Source organism: Ipomoea nil, unplaced genomic scaffold (genome assembly GCF_001879475.1).
Source record: "Ipomoea nil cultivar Tokyo-kokei standard unplaced genomic scaffold, Asagao_1.1 scaffold2735, whole genome shotgun sequence".
In the NCBI taxonomy this organism is placed as follows: domain Eukaryota; kingdom Viridiplantae; phylum Streptophyta; class Magnoliopsida; order Solanales; family Convolvulaceae; genus Ipomoea; species Ipomoea nil.
The window spans coordinates 1,455,475-1,476,011 of NW_017619163.1; the positions used below are offsets into that span (position 1 = coordinate 1,455,475).

The following is a 20,537-nucleotide window of genomic DNA, read 5'->3' on the forward strand; positions in this document are numbered from 1 at the left end:
AATTGGATTAATTTTGGAAAATTTCCTACAGATTCTTGTGATATGTACAGAGCATGTTGTGCAAATGGCATTTGCAACATTTATAATTTTCCCATTTGTGGATGTTTGGATAAGTTTCTTCCCAGAAACCAAGAAGAATGGAACATGGCAGATTATTCTGGAGGATGTGTTCGGAGGAGGGGCCTGCACTGCAACAATGGAACAGATATATTTGTGAAGTATCCTGGCATTAAATTGCCAGATACAAAGTACTCCTGGTATGATGAGACTATGACACTCCAAGAGTGCGAGCAAGTTTGCTTGAAGAACTGCACTTGTACTGCTTATTCAAGATTGGATATCAGGAATGGGGGAAGTGGCTGTTTGCTCTGGTTCGGGGACTTGATTGACATTAGAAAGCTATCTGATAGAGGTCAAGACATATATATCAGGCTTGCATCTTCTGAGCTAGATAAGAATACAACTCATGGATTCTTGAATGGTAAATTGTCTTTTACATCTGAAATTATTCAAGTCAGCCTTGGTTTCTTTTATCATGGTGCTCACTACAGTATACACAATGTTTTCTTAGTTTCTGATGTAGGCTCCAAAAGGAAACGTGGTAAAAAGTTGGAACTACTTGCAACCAGTTTGTCATCAGTTATTGGATTAATTCTCGTAGGGCTGAGCTTGATGTTCTGTTTGTGGAGAAAGAAGACTGAAGTACTGCATGATAATGAATTTGAGCTACCAATTTTTGACTTTCCTACCATAGCTAGAGCTACCAACAACTTTTCAGCCAACAACAAGCTTGGACAGGGTGATTTTGGGGGAAATCAAATACGTTTTGGCCTTTTGGTAAGTAAATTTATATAGAATAGCTAAATTATATTTTATTAGTTAACTTATTTAGTAATTTGATTAATTAAATTATTTTGTAGGTATTTGAAGGAAATTCGTACTCTACCAATGAAATAGATGGGATTCGAGACTTATGAGCAAAATATTTTTTGGAAGAGTATGTAACTTTTGTTATAGATTATATGTTATATTGTATTGATATAAAGTATTGTATTGATAGTATATTGGTTGAGTGTTGATAATATTGTGTTTTGATAGTTTGTTGATAATATTGTTTTTGATAGTTTGTTGATAATTGTGTTGATGATTAGTGATGGGGTGAGAACCCCGGCCCAAGAAAAGAGGGCCCAAAGAGGAAAGACCAGAGAGAAGGATGGGCTGACACAAGGCGGGCCTGGAGAGTGCGTGGGCCGAGTCCAGGAGTCGGCCCAGGCCTAAATGGAAGGCCCAGGCCAGGGCTATGAAGGACGACCCAACCTGAGCATGGGCCGGAGACGAGGAGTCGGTCCGGGCCCAACCCAGGGAAAGACTCAGTGCAGAGAGCCGTTGAGGGAGCCTCCGAAGAAGTTAAGACGAGGAGCCGTTGAGGCATTAAAGGCCGGACTCGGTCCGCCGGTTACAAGCTAGAAAGAGCCGTTGGTAGACCCCTTAACGTCACTCAACGGCTCGGCACCTTGAAAGCAGCCTTGAAGTCGGCCATTATGGGCCTTTAAGTCAGTGAGGGAGGAGCCACTATAAAAGGGCTCCTCCACCCTTGTAAGAGGGAGATTCGAGAGAACCCGGAAAGGGAATACAAAGTATTATTAGCATCGCATTTCATTGAAATTCAGACTTTTTGTGAAAGGTGTATCCTCCAGCTGAAAGGTTGTGTTGGACCTCCTTGGGCCCGAAAACCCAAAAACCAACACTGGCACCGTCTGTGGGGATCGTGACAAAATGTCGCGTTTGCCTCTTTGTCTGAGCAATTTCGGAGAGCGTCCAGTCACTACGGACGGAAGATTGAGAAGGTTCACGGAGAACCGTGGACCAAGAAGAGGACTAGAGGAGAATCAAGCAAATAAAACTGTGTGTTGAGGTCTACAAGAGGTAACCCTTAAATTAGATGTAATATTTAAATTAAAGTACTCAGAGTTGTTGGCAAAGAGTGGCCGGTCCATCACACTGAGGGACTCGGCCGGGGGAATCAAGAAGTCGGGACGCCGAATAAATGGTTCCCCCACCGTGACCTTAACGGTAGACACCGTGGTCACAGTTGTTTTCTCTAATTTTTCTCTTGATTATGCGAAAAACTTTGATTATATGGAGCCCGACAAGCAGTATGTTGTTAAAAGAGGCTTGTAAAGGAAACTCCCCAGTATACACATTCTAATATCATCACAACAAGAAAATCCGAGACCGTCCTTTGGAAAAATGGACGGCCAGAATCAAAGGAAAGGAAAAGTTTACGCACAATTGTCATATTTTTCCACATGACATATGGAAAATGGATGTCTACTGTGCTTAAAGAGGAAAAAGGAATTTCCAACATAATTCCTAATTTTTGGAAAGCATGGAATTTTAAATGCTTTTACGGGAACTTGCAGCCGGCAGTCCAAAAAAAAAAAAAAAAAAAAAAAAGGAGTATTTTGAGAACATACCTCCATGCGCTCCAATATATTCGGAGGGTGATCTGATTCCCCACATAACAAAGCTTTTGTCGTGAGATTCTGGGTTCTTCCATTTTTTTTCTAAAGAGCTCTAACGCTCTGCTTTACATGGCGTTCTGAAGTGATTCATAACAAAAATCTACCGCTTACACATATAAGAGTTCAGGGTTATTCCCCCAATCTGCCGAGTCCATGTGAGTATTTGCTACATACATGGGTGTTCGTTGTTATTCCGCCGAGTCCAAAGTCGAAGGCCGAGTCCGCAACCAAGGCCCCAATTCCGGCGACCTTTGCCGAGCTCGCAACCAAAGCCACCGATCCCGGCAACCACAGCCGACCAGACTGCAAGTTGATGGCAACGCCCACCTGACCACAAGTTGACACCACTGCTGATCGATCGCAAGTCAAAACACCACCGCTAGTTCTTTCGGTTGTCGACGTAGGAAGAGTCGGATGAAAAATGGACTCAAATCTTCATCTGTGGATCGGTTATGCCGAGTCAGTGAGAAGTGGCGAAGCAGTCGATAGGTTGCACCAGAGGGAAACACCATACTTGCAGTAACCCGACCCAAGTCATTGCTGATGCTCTTTACAAGCAACTTGCGCTGAGCATTCTGATGAAAGACTTTACACATGTTAGCTTGATGAAGCAGAAGAATAAAACGGTAAAGAAAATAAGGGAATTTCCAGAGTCTTCACTTCAAGGACGGCAGATTCTTCCTCAGACTGATCTACCACGTATCTCACTCCGATGTCGCCGGTGGACTCGATAATGTCTTCCGCGTTTTGGAAAATGCGATCCAAACTAACGGGCTCCGTAGAAACGCCCAGTCAGCAGGAACCAGTCGGGTATTCTCGCCGGAGAAGGTTGGGGATGTCCGCCGAGTCCACGCGGCTTTCATCTCATTCGGTGATCACAAAGGACAAGGTCGAGATCATCAGTGAGCGTACGGCCGGTTGCGGAGTCGGTGGTAAAAAATCAACTCAAATACAAGAGAGCCCGGTCAACACTAGAACAGGGGTGAACGATGGGCACGGACTCGGCCTCCCCGTTGCGCGAATTCTTCATTCTCGCCTTGTGACGAGGCGTTCTGGAAGCTCTTCCCTTGCGATTGTGATGGAAAAATAATCCGAGTCAATTGATGGCCTGCGAACGCGACAAAGGGGATGCTGCTCATGAAATCTACAGTCAAAAATATTGATGGTCTGAAGATGACGAAGAGGGATAGTGGGCATGAGCAGAGTAAACGGCGGCAATATGATCCTCAGTTGCCGGAAAGAGTCGGCGATGGCACACCCGGCGAAAAGAAAGAGTCATAGATGGCGTTCTTCCCCCAATCGCCTGAACAGGGGGGGACTGCATGTGTTCCCGCGACTTCATTTTCTCGCCGACCCCGTTCTCTCCGTACAGACCGACGAGTCCACACTGCGCCGACTCCATCTACTCTAAACTAAATGATCAGACTCCTGACACGGAGTCGGCGTCCATGGCGACAAAATTCCCAACCATGAACAGCCTCGTCACAGCAGCCGACTCCTCATCCATACAGAATCATCGAAAATCAGTCGGCAACACAACCACTAAGAGTATTTCCCGAATAAGTATCAGGGTAGTGACTAAAGCCCGAGTCGGATATTGCCCATCAAGGATCCGACTAAGTGAGCAATATTCTGGCCGCTTCGCAACCAGCGTGACCCTCTCTCCGACGCCTTTGACGCACTCATTGCCTGCTCACACGGTGTGGAAGAGATCCGGCGTTGCTCGAATGGCAGGCAGAGTCCCCGGCGATTGCTCGACGGAGTCGCTCGTGGTTGACAAGAGGAGCTGCGGCCATTCTCGGACCGAGTTGCAGAACAACGAGGGCAACATCAGGCTTTGGAAACTTGGTATAAAGAATCACAAATCCTGCTCTACATATCTGTGCTATAGTCGTCGATTAAATAAAGTAGGAAGAAGATGGAAACTGCTTCAAGGATTGCTCAAAGATCCGGTCATTGAAATTGAGGATGTTCTGTTAATGAGTTTACCTGGTTCGTCATATGACTCTTCCGGTAGCAAAGAGAAGTCGGAAAATTATGCTTCTAATGCCGAAGTCAGCCGCTCTTTTGCGATCAAAAATCATACAGAGAGAGTTTGAAGTTAATTTGTCTAATGGAGAAAAGTACAAGGAAGGAAGAATAACGTGTGGTCTTGCATGCTGACTGATGATGGTCTCAAAACTGGAGCTATTCGGCGGGAAAATCCTAAAGCGGGACACATCTCGTAACCTGTCCACGACTGAAGTGTGTTACATTCAAATGCTATAGAGATTCAAAAATTTAATTGTGTAAGATTGGTAAAAGTCATGGGAGAAAATAAGGAGGCCAGGGCTCGACTCCTCTCGCCCCAGCGTTACTATTTTTTCAGCTCGGTGGGAAATACTAAGGTGCTTCAAAACCGACTGCCTGAGTATTATCATTTACGCGAGTTTGAAGGATGGATTTTTCGACATATGGCGAGCTTAATTTCCAGTCACATGTGCCGCACAATAGACTGGGCATGGCAAGAAAATATATTCCAAGATATTGCTCATGGTATTTCTCATCTATAAGGGGCTACATAAAGGAAGGAAAAGTAAAGCTACAACCGAGAATCACCCCGACTAAAAAACGCGAGTCAGTAAAGAAAGAACCAAGAGTCCAAGCTCTCAGAAGTTTGTTAGAAAATAATAATCATAGCCAGGACTCGCCTCGAGCAGGGACTCGGCGAGAGAAAATGAAAAGAAACGACGGGGCACTGACCCTAAACTGTTTCTGAGATAGAAAAAACCTAATGGGTCACCTCGACCGAGGGACTCGGCAAGAAAAGATAGGAAACAAGGGCCCAGACCCTTAGACGTTTCCGAGAAAAAGCCTACAGGAGTCGCCTCGACTGAGGGACTCGGCGAGTATTGAGAGAAACGACGGGGCACTGACCCTAAACTGTTTCTGAGATAGAAAAAGCCTAATGGGTCACCTCGACCGAGGGACTCGGCGAGAAAGAGTTAGGAAACAAGGGCCCAAACTCTTAGTCGTTTCCGAGAAAAAGCCAGAAGGAGTCGCCTCGACTGAGGGACTCGGCGAGTATATATAGAAACAACGGGGCACTGACCCTAAACCGTTTCTGAGAAAGGAAAAGCCTAAAGAGTCGCCTCGACTGAGGGACTCGGCGAGAAAGAGTTAGGAAACAAGGGCCCAGACCCTTAGTCGTTTCCGAGAAAAAGCCCGAAGGAGTCGCCTCGACTGAGGGACTCGGCGAGTATATATAGAAACAACGGGGCACTGACCCTAAACCGTTTCTGAGAAAGGAAAAGCCTAAAGAGTCGCCTTGACTGAGGGACCCGGCGAGAAAGAGTTAGGAAACAAGGGCCCAAACCCTTAGTCGTTTCCGAGAAAAAGCCAGAAGGAGTCGCCTCGACTGAGGGACTCGGCGAGTATATATAGAAACAACGAGGCACTGACCCTAAACCGTTTCTGAGAAAGGAAAAGCCTAAAGAGTCGCCTCGACTGAGGGACTCGGCGAGAAAGAGTTAGGAAACAAGGGCCCAGACCCTTAGTCGTTTTCGAGAAAAAGCCCGAAGGAGTCGCCTCGACTGAGGGACTCGGCGAGTATATATAGAAACAACGGGGCACTGACCCTAAACCGTTTCTGAGAAAGGAAAAGCCTAAAGAGTCGCCTCGACTGAGGGACTCGGCGAGAAAGAGTTAGGAAACAAGGGCCCAGACCCTTAGTCGTTTCCGAGAAAAAGCCAGAAGGAGTCGCCTCGACTGAGGGACTCGGCGAGTATATATAGAAACAACGGGGCACTGACCCTAAACCGTTTCTGAGGAAGGAAAAGCCTAAAGAGTCGCCTCGACTGAGGGACTCGGCGAGAAAGAGTCAGGAAACAAGGGCCCAGACCCTTAGTCGTTTCCGAGAAAAAGCCAGAAGGAGTCGCCTCGACTGAGGGACTCGGCGAGTATATATAGAAACAACGGGGCACTGACCCTAAACCGTTTATGAGGAAGGAAAAGCCTAAAGAGTCGCCTCGACTGAGGGACTCGGCGAGAAAGAGTTAGGAAACAAAGGCCCAGACCCTTAGTCGTTTCCGAGAAAAAGGCAGAAGGAGTCGCCTCGACTGAGGGACTCGGCGAGTATATATAGAAACAACGGGGCACTGACCCTAAACCGTTTATGAGAAAGGAAAAGCCTAAAGAGTCGCCTCGATTGAGGGACTCGGCGAGAAAGAGTGAGGAAACAAGGGCCCAGGCCCTTTGTCGTTTCCAAGAGAAAGCCCAGGGAGTCGCCTCGATTGAAAGACTCGGCAAGGGTGAATTAGGAGGTAAGGGAGAAAGGCTCGAAGCCTTAGAGATTTGTTAGTATTAAAAGAATTCTAAAACGAAGTGCGAAAGAAGGAAGAGCTTTTTCATTAAAATAAGGCCGAAAAGGAGGCCAGCCTTTACAAAAAAAGGGCTATCTTAAAAAGCCCTAAGCTACTGGGGATGGGGTGTCGACGTCGACCCCTTCAACTTGCGCCCCTGCCGTTGGTCCAGCTAGGGGAACAGAAGAAGGGTCCTCCGCCTGAGGAGAGGACTCGATAAGCTCTGGGGGCGTCGCCGTGGGAAGAGTCGACGGATCAGCAGGCGCTGCCGGCCCTTCAGCATCCAACACCGGCTTGAGGCCCCAGCCCTCGGTAGTGAACGAGGAGTCGCGAGCCAGCAACGTGGCGTGGATCTCTGTCTGCGCTTCGCGGAAACCAAGGCGGTAATCGCGTTCGCCCAGATCCAGAAGGAACTCGTCGCCTTCTGGGGTCGCCAGCCACTCCTTGGCCACCTCTTTCTTCCGGGCCTCCACCGCCGCTCTCACATCCGCCTCGAAGGCCGCCGACTTCTTGTAATCTTCGACGGAGGTCGCGGCGATCGTTGCCACCTTATCCCTCTCCTCCTCCCATTGACGGGTAATCCTCAGCAGCTCGGAGTTGTGCACCTCCACCATCTTAAGATGCTTCGCCTGCTCTTCCAGGAAAGCCTCCTCTGTTTGGCGCAGCTTGAGAACCATGGACCGCATCTCGGTCCTAAAGTTCTGGAGCCGTTTGCCCATCTCCATCTGAAAGGTGAGGTTCTGCGCAGTTGTCACGAGTCAGACAAGGAAAAGAAAGAGCGGAGAATAGGAGCCGAGTCAGTGACACTTACGCGGTAAGATTGGCAAAGCGAGGCCTCGATGATATACCCGTCCCCCAAAGCTTGCGTCGCCGCCACGTCATTAGGCAGGAGAACGTCGGCACACCACTTGCGGACCGAGGTGGCGCCCATCCAGATTTGGGCATCGGCATCCACCTCGTGGCACAGCTTGATCTTTTTCGGAGTCGGCCCCTCCGTGTGCTCGGCAGGGCGCTTGGAGCTTGGGCTCTCAGTCGAAGGAGGAGGTGGCTGCCGAGTGGGCGACACCACGGGCGATGGCGTGAGGTCGACCACGTTGTGAGAGGATGGAAGAGCCGGCCGAATCACCGGCGACGGCTGAGAGGAAGAAGCGGCGACGGCACCGGTGGAACGCTGCGTCAAGCGACGCCTCATCTTTTCAGCCCTGTCCGCCATCTCTGGAGTTGGTGCAACGGCCTCGTCGGAGCTGGAGGAGTCAGAATCGTACGGACCTGCAAGAAAACCGCATAGTTGTGAGCGCTTCGGGTTAAAATAAAAATAAAGAAGTAGGAGTGAGTTGAGAACGGGGTAAAAAAGACGCTACCTATGGTGGCCGCGCCCTCCGGCAGTAGGCCATGCTTGGCCATGGCCCGGACCCGGGACCAATACTTGACCGAGTACGGCCCCAGGCTCTTCAAGAACTTGCCGCCCTGGACAGCATCTTCCGTAAAGACGGCACGCCGAGAGCAAGGCTTGAAGAGAGTCGCCGGCCACAGGGTCGGAAAAGAGAAGGAAGAAGAGCGGGGCCGGACGAAAAAGTAAAGAGGCTTCCACTCTTTGATCGAGTCGGATAACCCCTCGAAAAGTTGCCGCCCCGGACGGGCGGCGACTTGAACGAAGCCAGGCGAGTGAGAGCCGACTTTGTTCACGGTAAAGAGGAACCGGAACAAGTCTAGATCCGGCTCGCACTGCCACCAATGGCGGAGGTTAATGAAGCTGGTAAGAAGGCGGTGCGAATTGGGCACTAACTGACCCGGGACCAGGTTATAGTGCCAGAAAAGAAGTGAAAGAAATGGGTGAGGAGGCACTCGGAAGCCGAATGCGACCGAATGCAGGTGAATGCCCACAAAACCCTCCGGCGGGTTATGGATGGGCCGACCCTCCGCCGCGACAACCAGGGCCGAAGGGCCAAGCAAAAAACGGGCCATATCAAGGTCCGCTGCCGTGGCACTCGACGGGAGACCGGACGGCCTGACTATCGAGTCGAATTTGCCTCGCGGCCGTTCGACGCCGTCCGGCAGAGCCGCCACCGTGGTTAGCGGGGCTGGGCTCATCGGAGTAGCCGCCCCAGAGGAAGGAGGGGTTAGAAAAGAAGAAGAAGACACCGCCTGGAAGCCCGCCGGCATTTCCAGACGGCGGACAACAGAGGAAGAAGAAGAGGACGATGGCGAGGTCCCCGCCGGATTGTCAAAAGACTGACGGCGGGTGGAAGAAGAATAAGAGGAGGAAGACATTACTTATAGATCTGAGTTGAGGCTGGGAAGACGATGAAAGAGCAAAGAAGCTTGGGTGGAAACTTGAAGAAGAAGAATAGAGGAGAGGAGCCATTTAAAGGAAAGGGGAAGCCCGGGAAGCCGCCACGCGGCGCCTCCTCAGTGGAGGAATCGGAGGCGACAAGACATCGAAAGGACGCCGCATTTAATGCCCGACGGGGCGACGGTTCAGGTCTAGGGCTAGCCTGCAAGCGGCGCGTCTACCCTAGACCGAGGCTAGATAGCTGTGACCCGGCCTGCTAAGCCGAAAGCCCATCAAGGCCGAAGCCATGGGGGCCCACCAAGATCATGCTGGAAGTTTCTAGAAAAGACCCGGCTGGGTCCGGCCAACTGAAGGGCCCGGACAAGTTTCTGGTCGCGAGGTCGGCCGATGGATTCGGCGAGTCCCTCGCCTAAGGGGATCAGTCGGACAAATTCTAAGAGCCGGTCATGATAACCGGGGGTCGGCCAAAAGACATGCGAAACCAAGAGTCGAACATAAAAACATGATTTTATTCCATGAAACAGGGAGTACAAGGCCGGGGACTCGGCCACACACACATTACAAGGAAAAGACGGGCCTAGGGCTTAGCTTCTTTCTCCTCCGCATGACGCACCGGCTGCGGACCCTCCAGGAAGTAGTGGGGACGGAAGGGCAAAGGACTCGGCTCAGGCTCGGGCTCGGGCAGTTCATCCAGATACACTGCGGGCTTCCCATCGACTATCATCCGCAGAGGCCTTTCCAGAGCACTCAGCGACATAGCTATGCCAAAAAGCGGAGGAGCCTCCCACTCTATGTCTTCCTCCGGTTCCGGGTCCTCCACCACAGGTTCCATCTCGGCGTCATCCGGCTCTACGATCATCAGGTCAAGCATGTCGGGAGGCACCACGATAGGGTCAGAGGTGGAGTCGCCCACCAGGTGCCCTCCATTAGCCGCCCTTTTCTGCCGGAGCTCCTCCAGCCGGGCGTGCTCCTTGTTGCGAATAGACCAGCGGCGATCACCGTCTCTGAAGCTCATGGCTTGAAGTTTTGAAATGAGGAATGATGAGAAACATAGAGCCACCAAGAGCCCTTATATAGAGCCTCGAGGGGGCGATAACCTAGGCGCAAATCACGGAGGGAATCATAACTGACGTATGGGCGGTGCGAATCTCTGTCAGAGATTAGTCCCATCAAATTAGCTCGGGAAGGGCGAGATTCGCACGCTAGACTGAAAAGCCTGACTCGCCCTGGGAGGCGGAATGCCTCACAGGTGTCAAACGAAGGGAGGACTCGACATGATGGCCGACTCCTCAACCATTCAGGCGGACGAGTGCACTAACAATACAAAAGAAGAAGCAGAATGCAAAGGGTGTTTTATTATAATAAGAGGAGGTGTAGGTTACATGGAGCTTATTACAGCGAGAGTAAGCAAATGCTCCTAGAAGACTACCCCCCTAGAATATAAGGCCAACCCCGGCTTACGTGATCACTCGCCCGTCGAAGAGGAGTCGCTCCCAAAGAACCCTCCCGATGGTCCAGGAGGGGATGAGCAAAGCAAGTCCCAGAAAGCCGGCATGAGTGGTGGCACGATCAGTTCTTCATCGTCCGGGTACGTCTCCTGGTAGCGGACGTAATCTTCCTCGTTCATCAGCCCCGTAATTGGACCATCCAGGTCGTCCAGAGGGATGGAGAAGGTCATACGGAAGGTCAGTTGCTCCGGGACAGGCACATCAACGACGGGTCCACCCGGGGAAGTCACTCGAGCGGTCGCCGGAGGGGGAGAAGGGCGAGAAGACGGAGCGGCTTCACGTCGAGCAGGAGTCGGCGGCCGAAGAGCCGAAGAGGCAGCGCCAACAGGAGATCTTTGGGGGGCTGGACGAGGAGCCTTCTTCTTGGGCTCCCTTTCGGGCCGAGTCCGTTTTGAGGGCAACGGGCGCCAGGGCGACCCGAAGTCAATTCGTTTCCCTTTCAATGGAGCGCGACCCATGAGGAGTTAGTGAGTAAGGTGAAGAGCAGCTAAGGACATTTATAGGTGCCAGGCCAAGTCGAGCAGATTCGAACGGTCCCGCGGGATCCGGGAGATAGCGGATAATCTGGGCTATTCATGAGTCATTCAAGGCGTGGATGCGGTGAGCCGGATAAGGGGACGGTTACTACTTTTCCAAACCCAGGTTGGTGGACCGGGTGCGGAAAAGTGAGGGACTAGTTGATGGGGTGAGAACCCCGGCCCAAGAAAAGAGGGCCCAAAGAGGAAAGACCAGAGAGAAGGATGGGCTGACACAAGGCGGGCCTGGAGAGTGCGTGGGCCGAGTCCAGGAGTTGGCCCAGGCCCAAATGGAAGGCCCAGGCCAAGGCTATGAGGGACGACCCAACCTGAGCATGGGCCGGAGACGAGGAGTCGGTCCGGGCCCAACCCAGGGAAAGACTCAGTGCAGAGAGCCGTTGAGGGAGCCTCCGAAGAAGTTAAGACGAGGAGCCGTTGAGGCATTAAAGGCCGAACTCGATCCGCCGGTTACAAGCTAGAAAGAGCCGTTGGTAGACCCCGTAACGTCACTCAACGGCTCGGCACCTTGAAAGCAGCCTTGAAGTCGGCCATTATGGGCCTTTAAGTCAGTGAGGGAGGAGCCACTATAAAAGGGCTCCTCCACCCTTGTAAGAGGGAGATTCGAGAGAACCCGGAAAGGGAATACAAAGTATTATTAGCATCGCATTTCATTGAAATTCAGACTTTTTGTAAAAAGGTGTATCCTCCAGCTGAAAGGTTGTGTTGGACCTCCTTGGGCCCGAAAATCCAAAAACCAACAATTAGTATTATCTTGATATGTAGTGTATGAAAATAGGAGTTTTATAAAAATTGGGGCATTTAAAAATAAAAAATAATATTTAAAAAAAAAAAAAAAAAACAATCCGCTACCCTTCTTTTGTAAAAAGGGCAGCGGATGCTTAAATAAAATAATAATAAAATAAGAAAATTCGCTACCCTTCTATATTTAGAAGGGTAGCAGATTTTAATTTTCCGCTACCCTTGTGAAAGGGTAGCGGAAAACTCAAGGCTTTCAGCGTCCCTCAAATCCGCTACCCTTGTACAAGGGTAGCGGATAACCCTTTACAAGGGTAGCGGATGTGCATATCTGTACTAGTGGTTGGGAGAGAGATTTAGGCTTTCTAAGTGATCTGAGATTTTCTTTTGGTAGAGAAGATGAAGAGTTTTGTATGAGAGGGGGTTTTAGAAGGTTTTTCTCGGTTAGACTAGAGAGAGAGGGTATGGACGATTAAGTCTTTTTATGTAAGGGTTCCAAATGTGACTTTTTAAGGATAGATGTGTCTTTTTGGTGAGGGTGAGTCAGGAGAGAGAGAATGCAATCATTATTAGACAGCAGCATTTAATGCTCACAGTTTCTTAGAAATCTTTTAAGCACGTAATTGATTCTCGAAAGGACACATAAGGTGGAGATTGAGTAGGAGAGGAGGTTTAGGATTTGATTTGGAGATGGGAGATTTGAGAGGAGATTAGGTTGAAGAGACGGTTTAGGAGGTGGATTCTCGAACAAACAGGTTAGTTTTCTTCACAAAATAAATAATATCAAATAAAATATCTCCATCTTTCAGAAATTGAATTTTCTTTAAAAACAATAACAACCACACGATAAATAATAATTTAAACACTTTGGTGGTATCAAATGTCTTTTGGGATTTAGTTACCAAAAACAATTAGGAAACAATCACATTTATATATTTATATATATACACGCACAAACGGTAAAATACATATATAAACCACACAAATTTTGGTAAATAATTAAATTTGTAACTTCTTCCCAAAAACAAAATTTAGAAACCAAAAATAACTTGATACCAATTTTGAAAAAGGTTTTTCGTATGGCAATTTCCAAAACAACACAAATAATAATTAAACACATATAGCACATGCAATTTACGTAACAAATATTTATCATGCCACAAATAATTTAAAATCAACTTAAGAGCAATTAGGCATGTAAATAAATCATTCTTGAAGATTAATACACATGTACGAAAGATTTACTTGCAATTCAAGTAACAAATTAAACTAACATGCGATTAACCTCAAAAATTCTGAAAATTGCATATTTATCAAACAATTTTGCATGGCTCATAAACACACGTAAAACATCACATGCAAATATATAAACACATAGATAACACATATTACAAAATTATTCACGTAATTTTAAAACAAAAACATGAACAGACAATATTAAATAAATTAAATTGAGCACATGTATCAATTATAATACGGAAATTAAGTCCAGTGATACTTAGCTCAATTCGATCATTCCCAATTCATGCCTTAAGGTAGCATATCTCGTTTCGCATAAAGGCTTTGTGAGAATGTCTGCAACTTGATTCTCCGTAGGGATATACTCGATTTTTAGATCTTTCTTTTCAACATGATCCCTTATGAAGTGATGTCGAATGTCGATGTGTTTGGTTCTTGAGTGAAGCACCGGATTGTGAGTAATCGCAATTGCACTAGTATTATCACAATAAATACTAACGTCATCACAATTTACTCCATAATCTTTCAATTGTTGCTTCATCCACAATAGTTGAGCACAACAACTCCCTGCAGTAATGTATTCGGCCTCGACGGTACTAGTTGCGATGGAATTTTGCTTTTTGCTAAACCAAGAAACAAGCCTTTCCCCCCAAGAACTGGCATGTCCCGGAAGTGCTTTTTCTGTCTATTTTACAACCTGCAAAATCCGCATCTGAAAAACCCGTTAGAGTAAAATCTGTACCTTTAGGATACCATAATCCTACGTTCATCGTTCCTTTTAGATATCTTATGATCTTTTTTGTTGCAGTGAGGTGGCTTTCTTTTGGATTTGCTTGGAATCTCGCACACACTCCCACAGCATAAGATATGTCTGGCCGGCTTGCAGTGAGGTATAGAAGTGAACCAATCATTCCTCTATATTTCGTTTGATCGACATCTTTTCCATCTTCGTCCTTGTCTAGCCTCAATGATATACTCATAGGAATCTTGATTGATGATTTTCCATCAAGGCCAAACTTCTTGATCAAGTCGCAGGTGTACTTGGCTTGATTGATGAAAATTTCTTCTTTCATTTGTTTAACTTGTAAGCCCAAGAAGTAATTTAGTTCACCCATCATGCTCATTTCAAATCTTTTCTGCATAAGCTTTGAAAACTTCTCACACAAAGAATTGTTAGTGCTTCCAAATATAATATCATCAACATATATTTGCACTAATAAAATATGTTTACCATCTTGAATTCTAAAGAGAGTTTTGTCAGCTTGGCCTTTGGTGAATCCACAGCTTATCAAGAACATTGACAAGGTATCATACCAAGCTCTTGGTTCTTGTTTTAACCCATACAATGCCTTTTTAAGTTTGTAGACTTTTTCACCTTCGCCTTTTACCTCAAAACCTAGGGGTTGTTCGACATAAACTTCTTCTTCAAGTAATCGGTTCAAGAATGCGCTCTTGACGTCCATTTGGTAGACGGTGAAGTCCTTGTGTGCGGCATAAGCTAGGAAAATTCTTATTGCTTCAAGTCTTGCTACGGGTGCAAAGGTTTCATCAAAATCTATTCCTTCTTCCTGCGAATATCCCTTTGCAACGAGTCTTGCTTTATTCCTAACAATTACGCCGTCTTCATTTGCTTTGTTCCGGAAGACCCATTTTGTTCCTACAACATTATGATCACATGGTCTTGGAACAAGTTCCCAAACGTCATTCCGTTTGAATTGATCAAGCTCCTCTTGCATGGCGTCAATCCAACTCGGATCGCTTAAAGCTTCGTCCACTTCCTTTGGTTTGATTTGAGATAAATAGCACGTGAACAATGCTTCCATGGTTGAGGATCTTGTCTTCACGCCATCGCGTACATTTCCACTGACTAAATCTGGAGGGTGATTTTTGAGCCATCTCAAATCTGGTTCAAATGGGTGCATGATACTGGATGGGTTCGCTGGTTGAGAACTGGAGGTGTTGGTTCGAATTTCAGCATTAATTCCTTGGTCTCCATCTTGATCTTCAACCTCATCTCTAATTGGTTCTCCAATTAGATCTCCAACCTCATCTCTAATTGGATCTCCAACCTCATCTCTAATTGGATCTCCAACCTCATCTCTATTAATATTATAATTAATTGTGCCACTTGCACTTTCTGGATGAGAGATGGGATTTTCTAGAGAATTGGTTTCCAGCTCACCTAAACCCTGCAAAACATCTTCACATGTATCATTAGTATCACCAAAATCAATTTGACACCTGTTACCATTTTGCATGTCTTCCACGTCCATTGCATTATTTTTGACGTGTGATTTTTCGTCAAACACCACGTGTATGGACTCTTCAACCACCATTGTTCTTTTGTTTAATATTCTTAATGCTTTGCTGGTAGTTGAATATCCTAGAAAAATTCCTTCATCTGCACGCTCATCAAAAGCTTTTAGATGCAATTTATCATTAATATAAATAAAGCATTTGCATCCAAAAATATGAAAATAATTAATATTTGGTTTTCTCCCTTTGTATAATTCATATGGCGTCTTCTTGTACTGCTTGTGAATGATGCTTCTATTTTGTGTGTAGCAAGCAGTGCTGATAGCTTCCGCCCAATATCTTTTCGGGAGACCGGACGCACTAATCATCACTCGTGCGGCTTCTTTGAGTGTCCGATTTCTTCTTTCGGCTACACCATTTTGTTGCGGCGTTCTTGCGGCAGATAATTGATGATAAATTCCTTGTACATCGCAAAATGATTGAATCATGCTATTCACGAACTCGGTTCCACGATCGGTTCGGATTTTTGATATTTTCATATCCTTCTCATTTGGAGTTGCTTCAATAACTTTGGTAGCACTTGCTCAACTTCGCTTTTCTTCTTGATGAACACGGTCCAAGTGTACCTGGAAAAATCATCAACAACAACGAGTGTATATTTCTTACCACTTACACTTATTGGATCAACCGGTCCAAATAAGTCCATATGTAGCAAGCTTAGCGGTCTTGACGTTGACTCATGCGTCTTTGATTTGAACGACGATTTAATTTGTTTTCCACGTTGGCATGCGTCGCACACTTGGTCCTTTTTGAAGACAATATTTGGTAAACCTTCAACAAGATTTTTCTTTGCAAGTTGATTGATTGTCTTGAAATTTAGATGGTTGAGCTTCCTATGTCATTCCCAGTTTGCATCATTTGAATTTCTGGCCATTAAGCATACAGACTCTTTGCTTGTGCTCCAATCAACAACGTACATATTTTTCTTCCTTGCTCCAGTGAGTATTACTTCCTTTGTTGTCTCATTTTTTATTAGGCACTTATCTTTGGAAAATTCCACAAGATAGCCTTTATCACAAAATTGACTAGTACTCAGCAAGTTGAACTTTAATCCTTCCACGTACGATACATCTTCAATTTTTATTCCATTTCTTTCAATCGTACCAACTCCTTTTGTGATTCCATAATTTTGATTTCCTCCAAAAATCACTTTTGGTCCATCGATTTTCTTCAAATTCACTAGATAAGATTTATTTCTCGTCATGTGACGGGAGCAGCCACTATCGATGTACCAAACATCCTACAAAGAAGATTAATTATTTTTAGGTACCCATTCTTGTTTGGGTCCTTTGTTGTTAGTGATTTTTGGTAGCCAAACCCACTTAGATCTTATTGAATTAAGATAAGGTGGTTTGTAACCATTTGAGACTTGATAATCATAATTGATTCTAGAAAATATTTTTGGTGCCCGATTTTGAAAATCATTTTTATATTTCGGCACCTGGGAAGAGGATTGTTGTTTTGGTCTATAAAAAGCATTAAAACAAGGTTTGTACAACCAATCCTTTTGAGTGGGATATAATTTCCCAACTCTATTTCTAGAAAAGCTTCCCTCTTTTCTATGAAATTTCTTTGAACTTAACTCATTGGCATATCTTTTGTTCTTAATGAATTTTGAATGCTTAGCCGTGTAATTAACGTGGTTCGGCCTAGCAATATTCATTTTTGCATTTGGTTGATAGCCAAGTCCTCGTTTCATTGTGCTATCCTGACTTTTCACAAATTTTACCACTTGAACTTTATTATTTAAAGTAGCAGTAAGATTAGTCAGTTTTGGAGGGGTTTGAGAACATGTGAAGTCATAACCAAGTCCGGTTCTATCTCCTGATGGCTTTTGCATGTTTACCATTTTATCCATTATTTTGGACGAATTAGTAAACGTAGCAATGGTAGCTCTTAGATTATGTTCTCTAACCTCTCTAGCTTTACACTCTTCTTGAAGGCAAATATTTTTACTCTTCAAGTTACTCACTTCAAGTAAAGCATCTTGCAATTTTTTATTCATTTCTTCTTTTTCAAGAATTAGAATACTATTGCGCTCCTTGAGTTGAGAATGAGTGGCCAAGATCTCTTGCCAATCTCGCATTAGATTGCCAATAGATTCACGAGAAAAGGAAGAACTAACTGAAGTAAAAGAATTAGATGTTACCTCTTCTTCCTCTGCTCCAAGAGCCATAAGACAATCTTCACTCAACTCATTTGATTTGCATACTAGTGTCGTATCATTATCTGAGCTTGAGCTTTCGTCGCTTGATGATTCATTGGATTCATCATCTTCATTCGGCTCATTACTAACTAGCGCCTTTCTTTTGTCACGTTTGAATCTTCGATCTTTGTTATCGAATTTGTTCGGTGTAGATTCAATGTTTTTTCCTTGATATTTGCTAACGATCGGATGCGGACAATTTATTTTAAGATGTCCGGGTTTGCGGCAGTTGTAGCATAGATCGTTCATTTCATCAACTTTTTCTTCATTCGGCTTCCATGCGCCATTTTGGTTTCCACGAGAGAAATTTTGATTTCTTCGTGATGAATATTTGTTATCTCCTTTTCGCATGAATTTCCTAAATTTCTTAACAAAAAGAGCAAACTGTTCATCAGTCATAAAATCAATATTATCTACTGACCTGGAGTTTGATGGTTGTTCGGCCATTAGAGCTGGATTTCGAACTTCATAATCTTCGTCATTTTTGGCCTTCATTTCGAACTCATATGCTTTAAGATCACTAAACAATTTTTCAGTTGACAACGTTCTTAGATCTCTCTCGGTGATCTCGCATAGCCGTAACCTTCATGTCCCATGCGGATTGTAAGCCTCGTAGGATTTTGAGATTAATTTCTTTTTGGCTAATCTCTTTGCCAAGATCATTAATCTCTCCAAGAATTTTGATCATTCTTGCTTCCATATCGACAATGCTTTCACTTGATAGCATTTTAAAATCTTCGAACTTCTTCATGGCTATCGTGAGCTTGTTGTCTTTTTCTTGTTCATCGCCTTCACCGATCTTGATGAGAGTATCCCAAATTTCTTTTGCAGTTGTGCATTTTCAAATTTTTGGGAATATTGTATCATCAACGGTTTTGAATAAAATATCTTTGACAATGTTGTCAAGATTATTTCTTTTTCTATCGTCTGATGACCATTCTGGTTTTGGCTTTGGTACATATTGTTGAGCATCGGATGATAGAAGAAATGTTGTGTTGACTTTCAATATTTCTATCGGTCCATTAGAAATGATTTCCCACATTTCATCGTGTAAGGCCGATAAATGAACCTGCATACGAACTTTCCAATCATCAAATTTATCAAGTGAGAATAATAAATTCTGTGCCAAATCTTTATTCATTTTCACGTGGAAAAAGAATAATATAATCCAATCACACACTGGTAAAATGGATCTGCCTAGCAGTCAGAAACAAGGTTGACCCAAATAGGCAACGCGCTCTGATACCAATTGTTGGTCCCAAAGGGGTGTGGTAAAAGTCTAGAGGGGGGGTGGGTGAATAGACTTTTAACCTTTTTCGCGAATGCAACAATTGCTAAGGCAACAGAGAGATCAAGACTCTTAACTAGATTGCTAGAGTCTTGTACGCAACGGAAAAACAAAGTAAGCGTGTGTGATGGATGTGTCAAGAGTATCCACGTGATAAGCAGTAAGTAAATAAAGCAGTAAATGACACAAGGCAATTTATAGTGGTTCGGAGGTGATGTAATCCCCCTACTCCACTTGCTCTTATCGTCCAAGAGCAATTCACTATATCCACCACTTCTTGGTTCCTAGATACAATGAATTTCCGTGATCTAGTGCTTTGATCACTAAGCCCACACTAATCACGCCCAGTGCCTCCAACACTGCTGCTTCGGATTTCACAGCTCCATGCTACTTTCCAGGATTTCACAGCTCTGTGCTACTTTCCCCCCGTCTTCCACAATCCGATCGACGTATCCCATGATCTTGGTGCTTTGATCACCAAGCCCACACCAATCACGCCCAGTGTTCTCCTACACTGCTATTTCGGATCTCACAGCTCCGTGTGACAATCCAGGATTTCACAACTCCGTGCTACTTTCCTCCCGTCTTCGACGTATCCCGTGATCTAGTGCTTTGATCACAAAGCCTGCACTAATCATGTCCAGTGTTCTCCAACACTGTTGATTCACTTGTTTATAGAAAAACAAGTTTCACTGACTTTCCAACTTTGAGACTTCTTGAATGGATCTTCAATATGTAGCAAGTCTCTCAATGATGAAGAATTAAAACACTCTTGAATATTTTCTCTTTGAGCTCTCTGAGTGTTTATCTCACTTGAATATATTCTCACTTTTGAGTATAGCACTTGTTCGTATGTACTGCTTGTTGCTTGTGTTGGAAGTGAGTTGATCTGCTTCATGCTTCATCCTTTTATAGCTGGTTTTGAGAAGTTGTCCGTTGGAAAAAGACAATCTCAAATTTGAATTGTAGATCTCAAATTTGAATTCCAAATCTCATATTTGAATTCTTATAGCCTTTTGCAGAGAATCCGTAGCTTTCTCAAAAGATCATATTAAAAATAATATCTCTGATATTTTGGCCGTTGCATAGCTCTTGGTCCATGTGAAGAGACTCAAAATATTTCTAATGCAGATCTGTCTTCACGTGAAGGCTTCTTAAAATAATTCTGATGTAGATCTTGCCTTCTGGGACTTTCATCTTCTGTGTATTCTATTCTCTCTGTATGGCTACTGATGAAGTGTTTCGGCCAATGAGATCTCTTGATCTGAGTCTCATTTTGATGGTGAGAATTTAATCCTGATTAAAACTTAATCTCCAACTTCAGCTCCTCTTACTATATATAGCTTTAGAACTTCATCTCTAACTTCAGCTCTTACTATATGTGGCTCTCTAACTTCAGCTCTTACTATATGTGGCTTTGGAACTTCATCTCCAACTTCAGCTTATAGTTTGATGAGACTTCAGCTCTTACTATATGTGGCTTTGGAACTTCATCTCTTAGACTTAGACTTTGACTTGCAAACTGCATCTCTAACTTCATATTGACTTGAC

At 45.0% G+C, this 20,537-nt stretch overlaps 2 protein-coding genes across 3 annotated transcripts; one reads left to right on the top strand and one right to left on the bottom strand.

Annotated features, from left to right (window-relative positions):
• Positions 1–31: 31 nt before the first annotated feature.
• Positions 32–1,090, top strand: LOC109156544 (G-type lectin S-receptor-like serine/threonine-protein kinase At4g27290). Of its 2 annotated transcripts, none has more exons than XM_019304397.1 (2): positions 32–481; positions 572–1,090. In XM_019304397.1, exons 1-2 carry the CDS (start codon positions 43–45, stop codon positions 853–855), a joined length of 723 nt encoding a protein of 240 aa, XP_019159942.1. In that variant the 5' UTR covers positions 32–42; the 3' UTR covers positions 856–1,090. The 2 variants fall into 2 exon arrangements, with proteins under 2 accessions (XP_019159942.1, XP_019159943.1); XM_019304398.1 differs by having other exon boundaries at positions 33–481; positions 584–1,090.
• Positions 1,091–10,623: 9,533 nt separating this feature from the next.
• LOC109156528 (lysine-rich arabinogalactan protein 18-like) lies at positions 10,624–11,124 on the bottom strand. The gene has a single exon (XM_019304380.1). It carries the CDS (start codon positions 11,122–11,124, stop codon positions 10,624–10,626), a length of 501 nt encoding a protein of 166 aa, XP_019159925.1.
• Between the last annotated feature and the right edge of the window lie 9,413 nt (positions 11,125–20,537).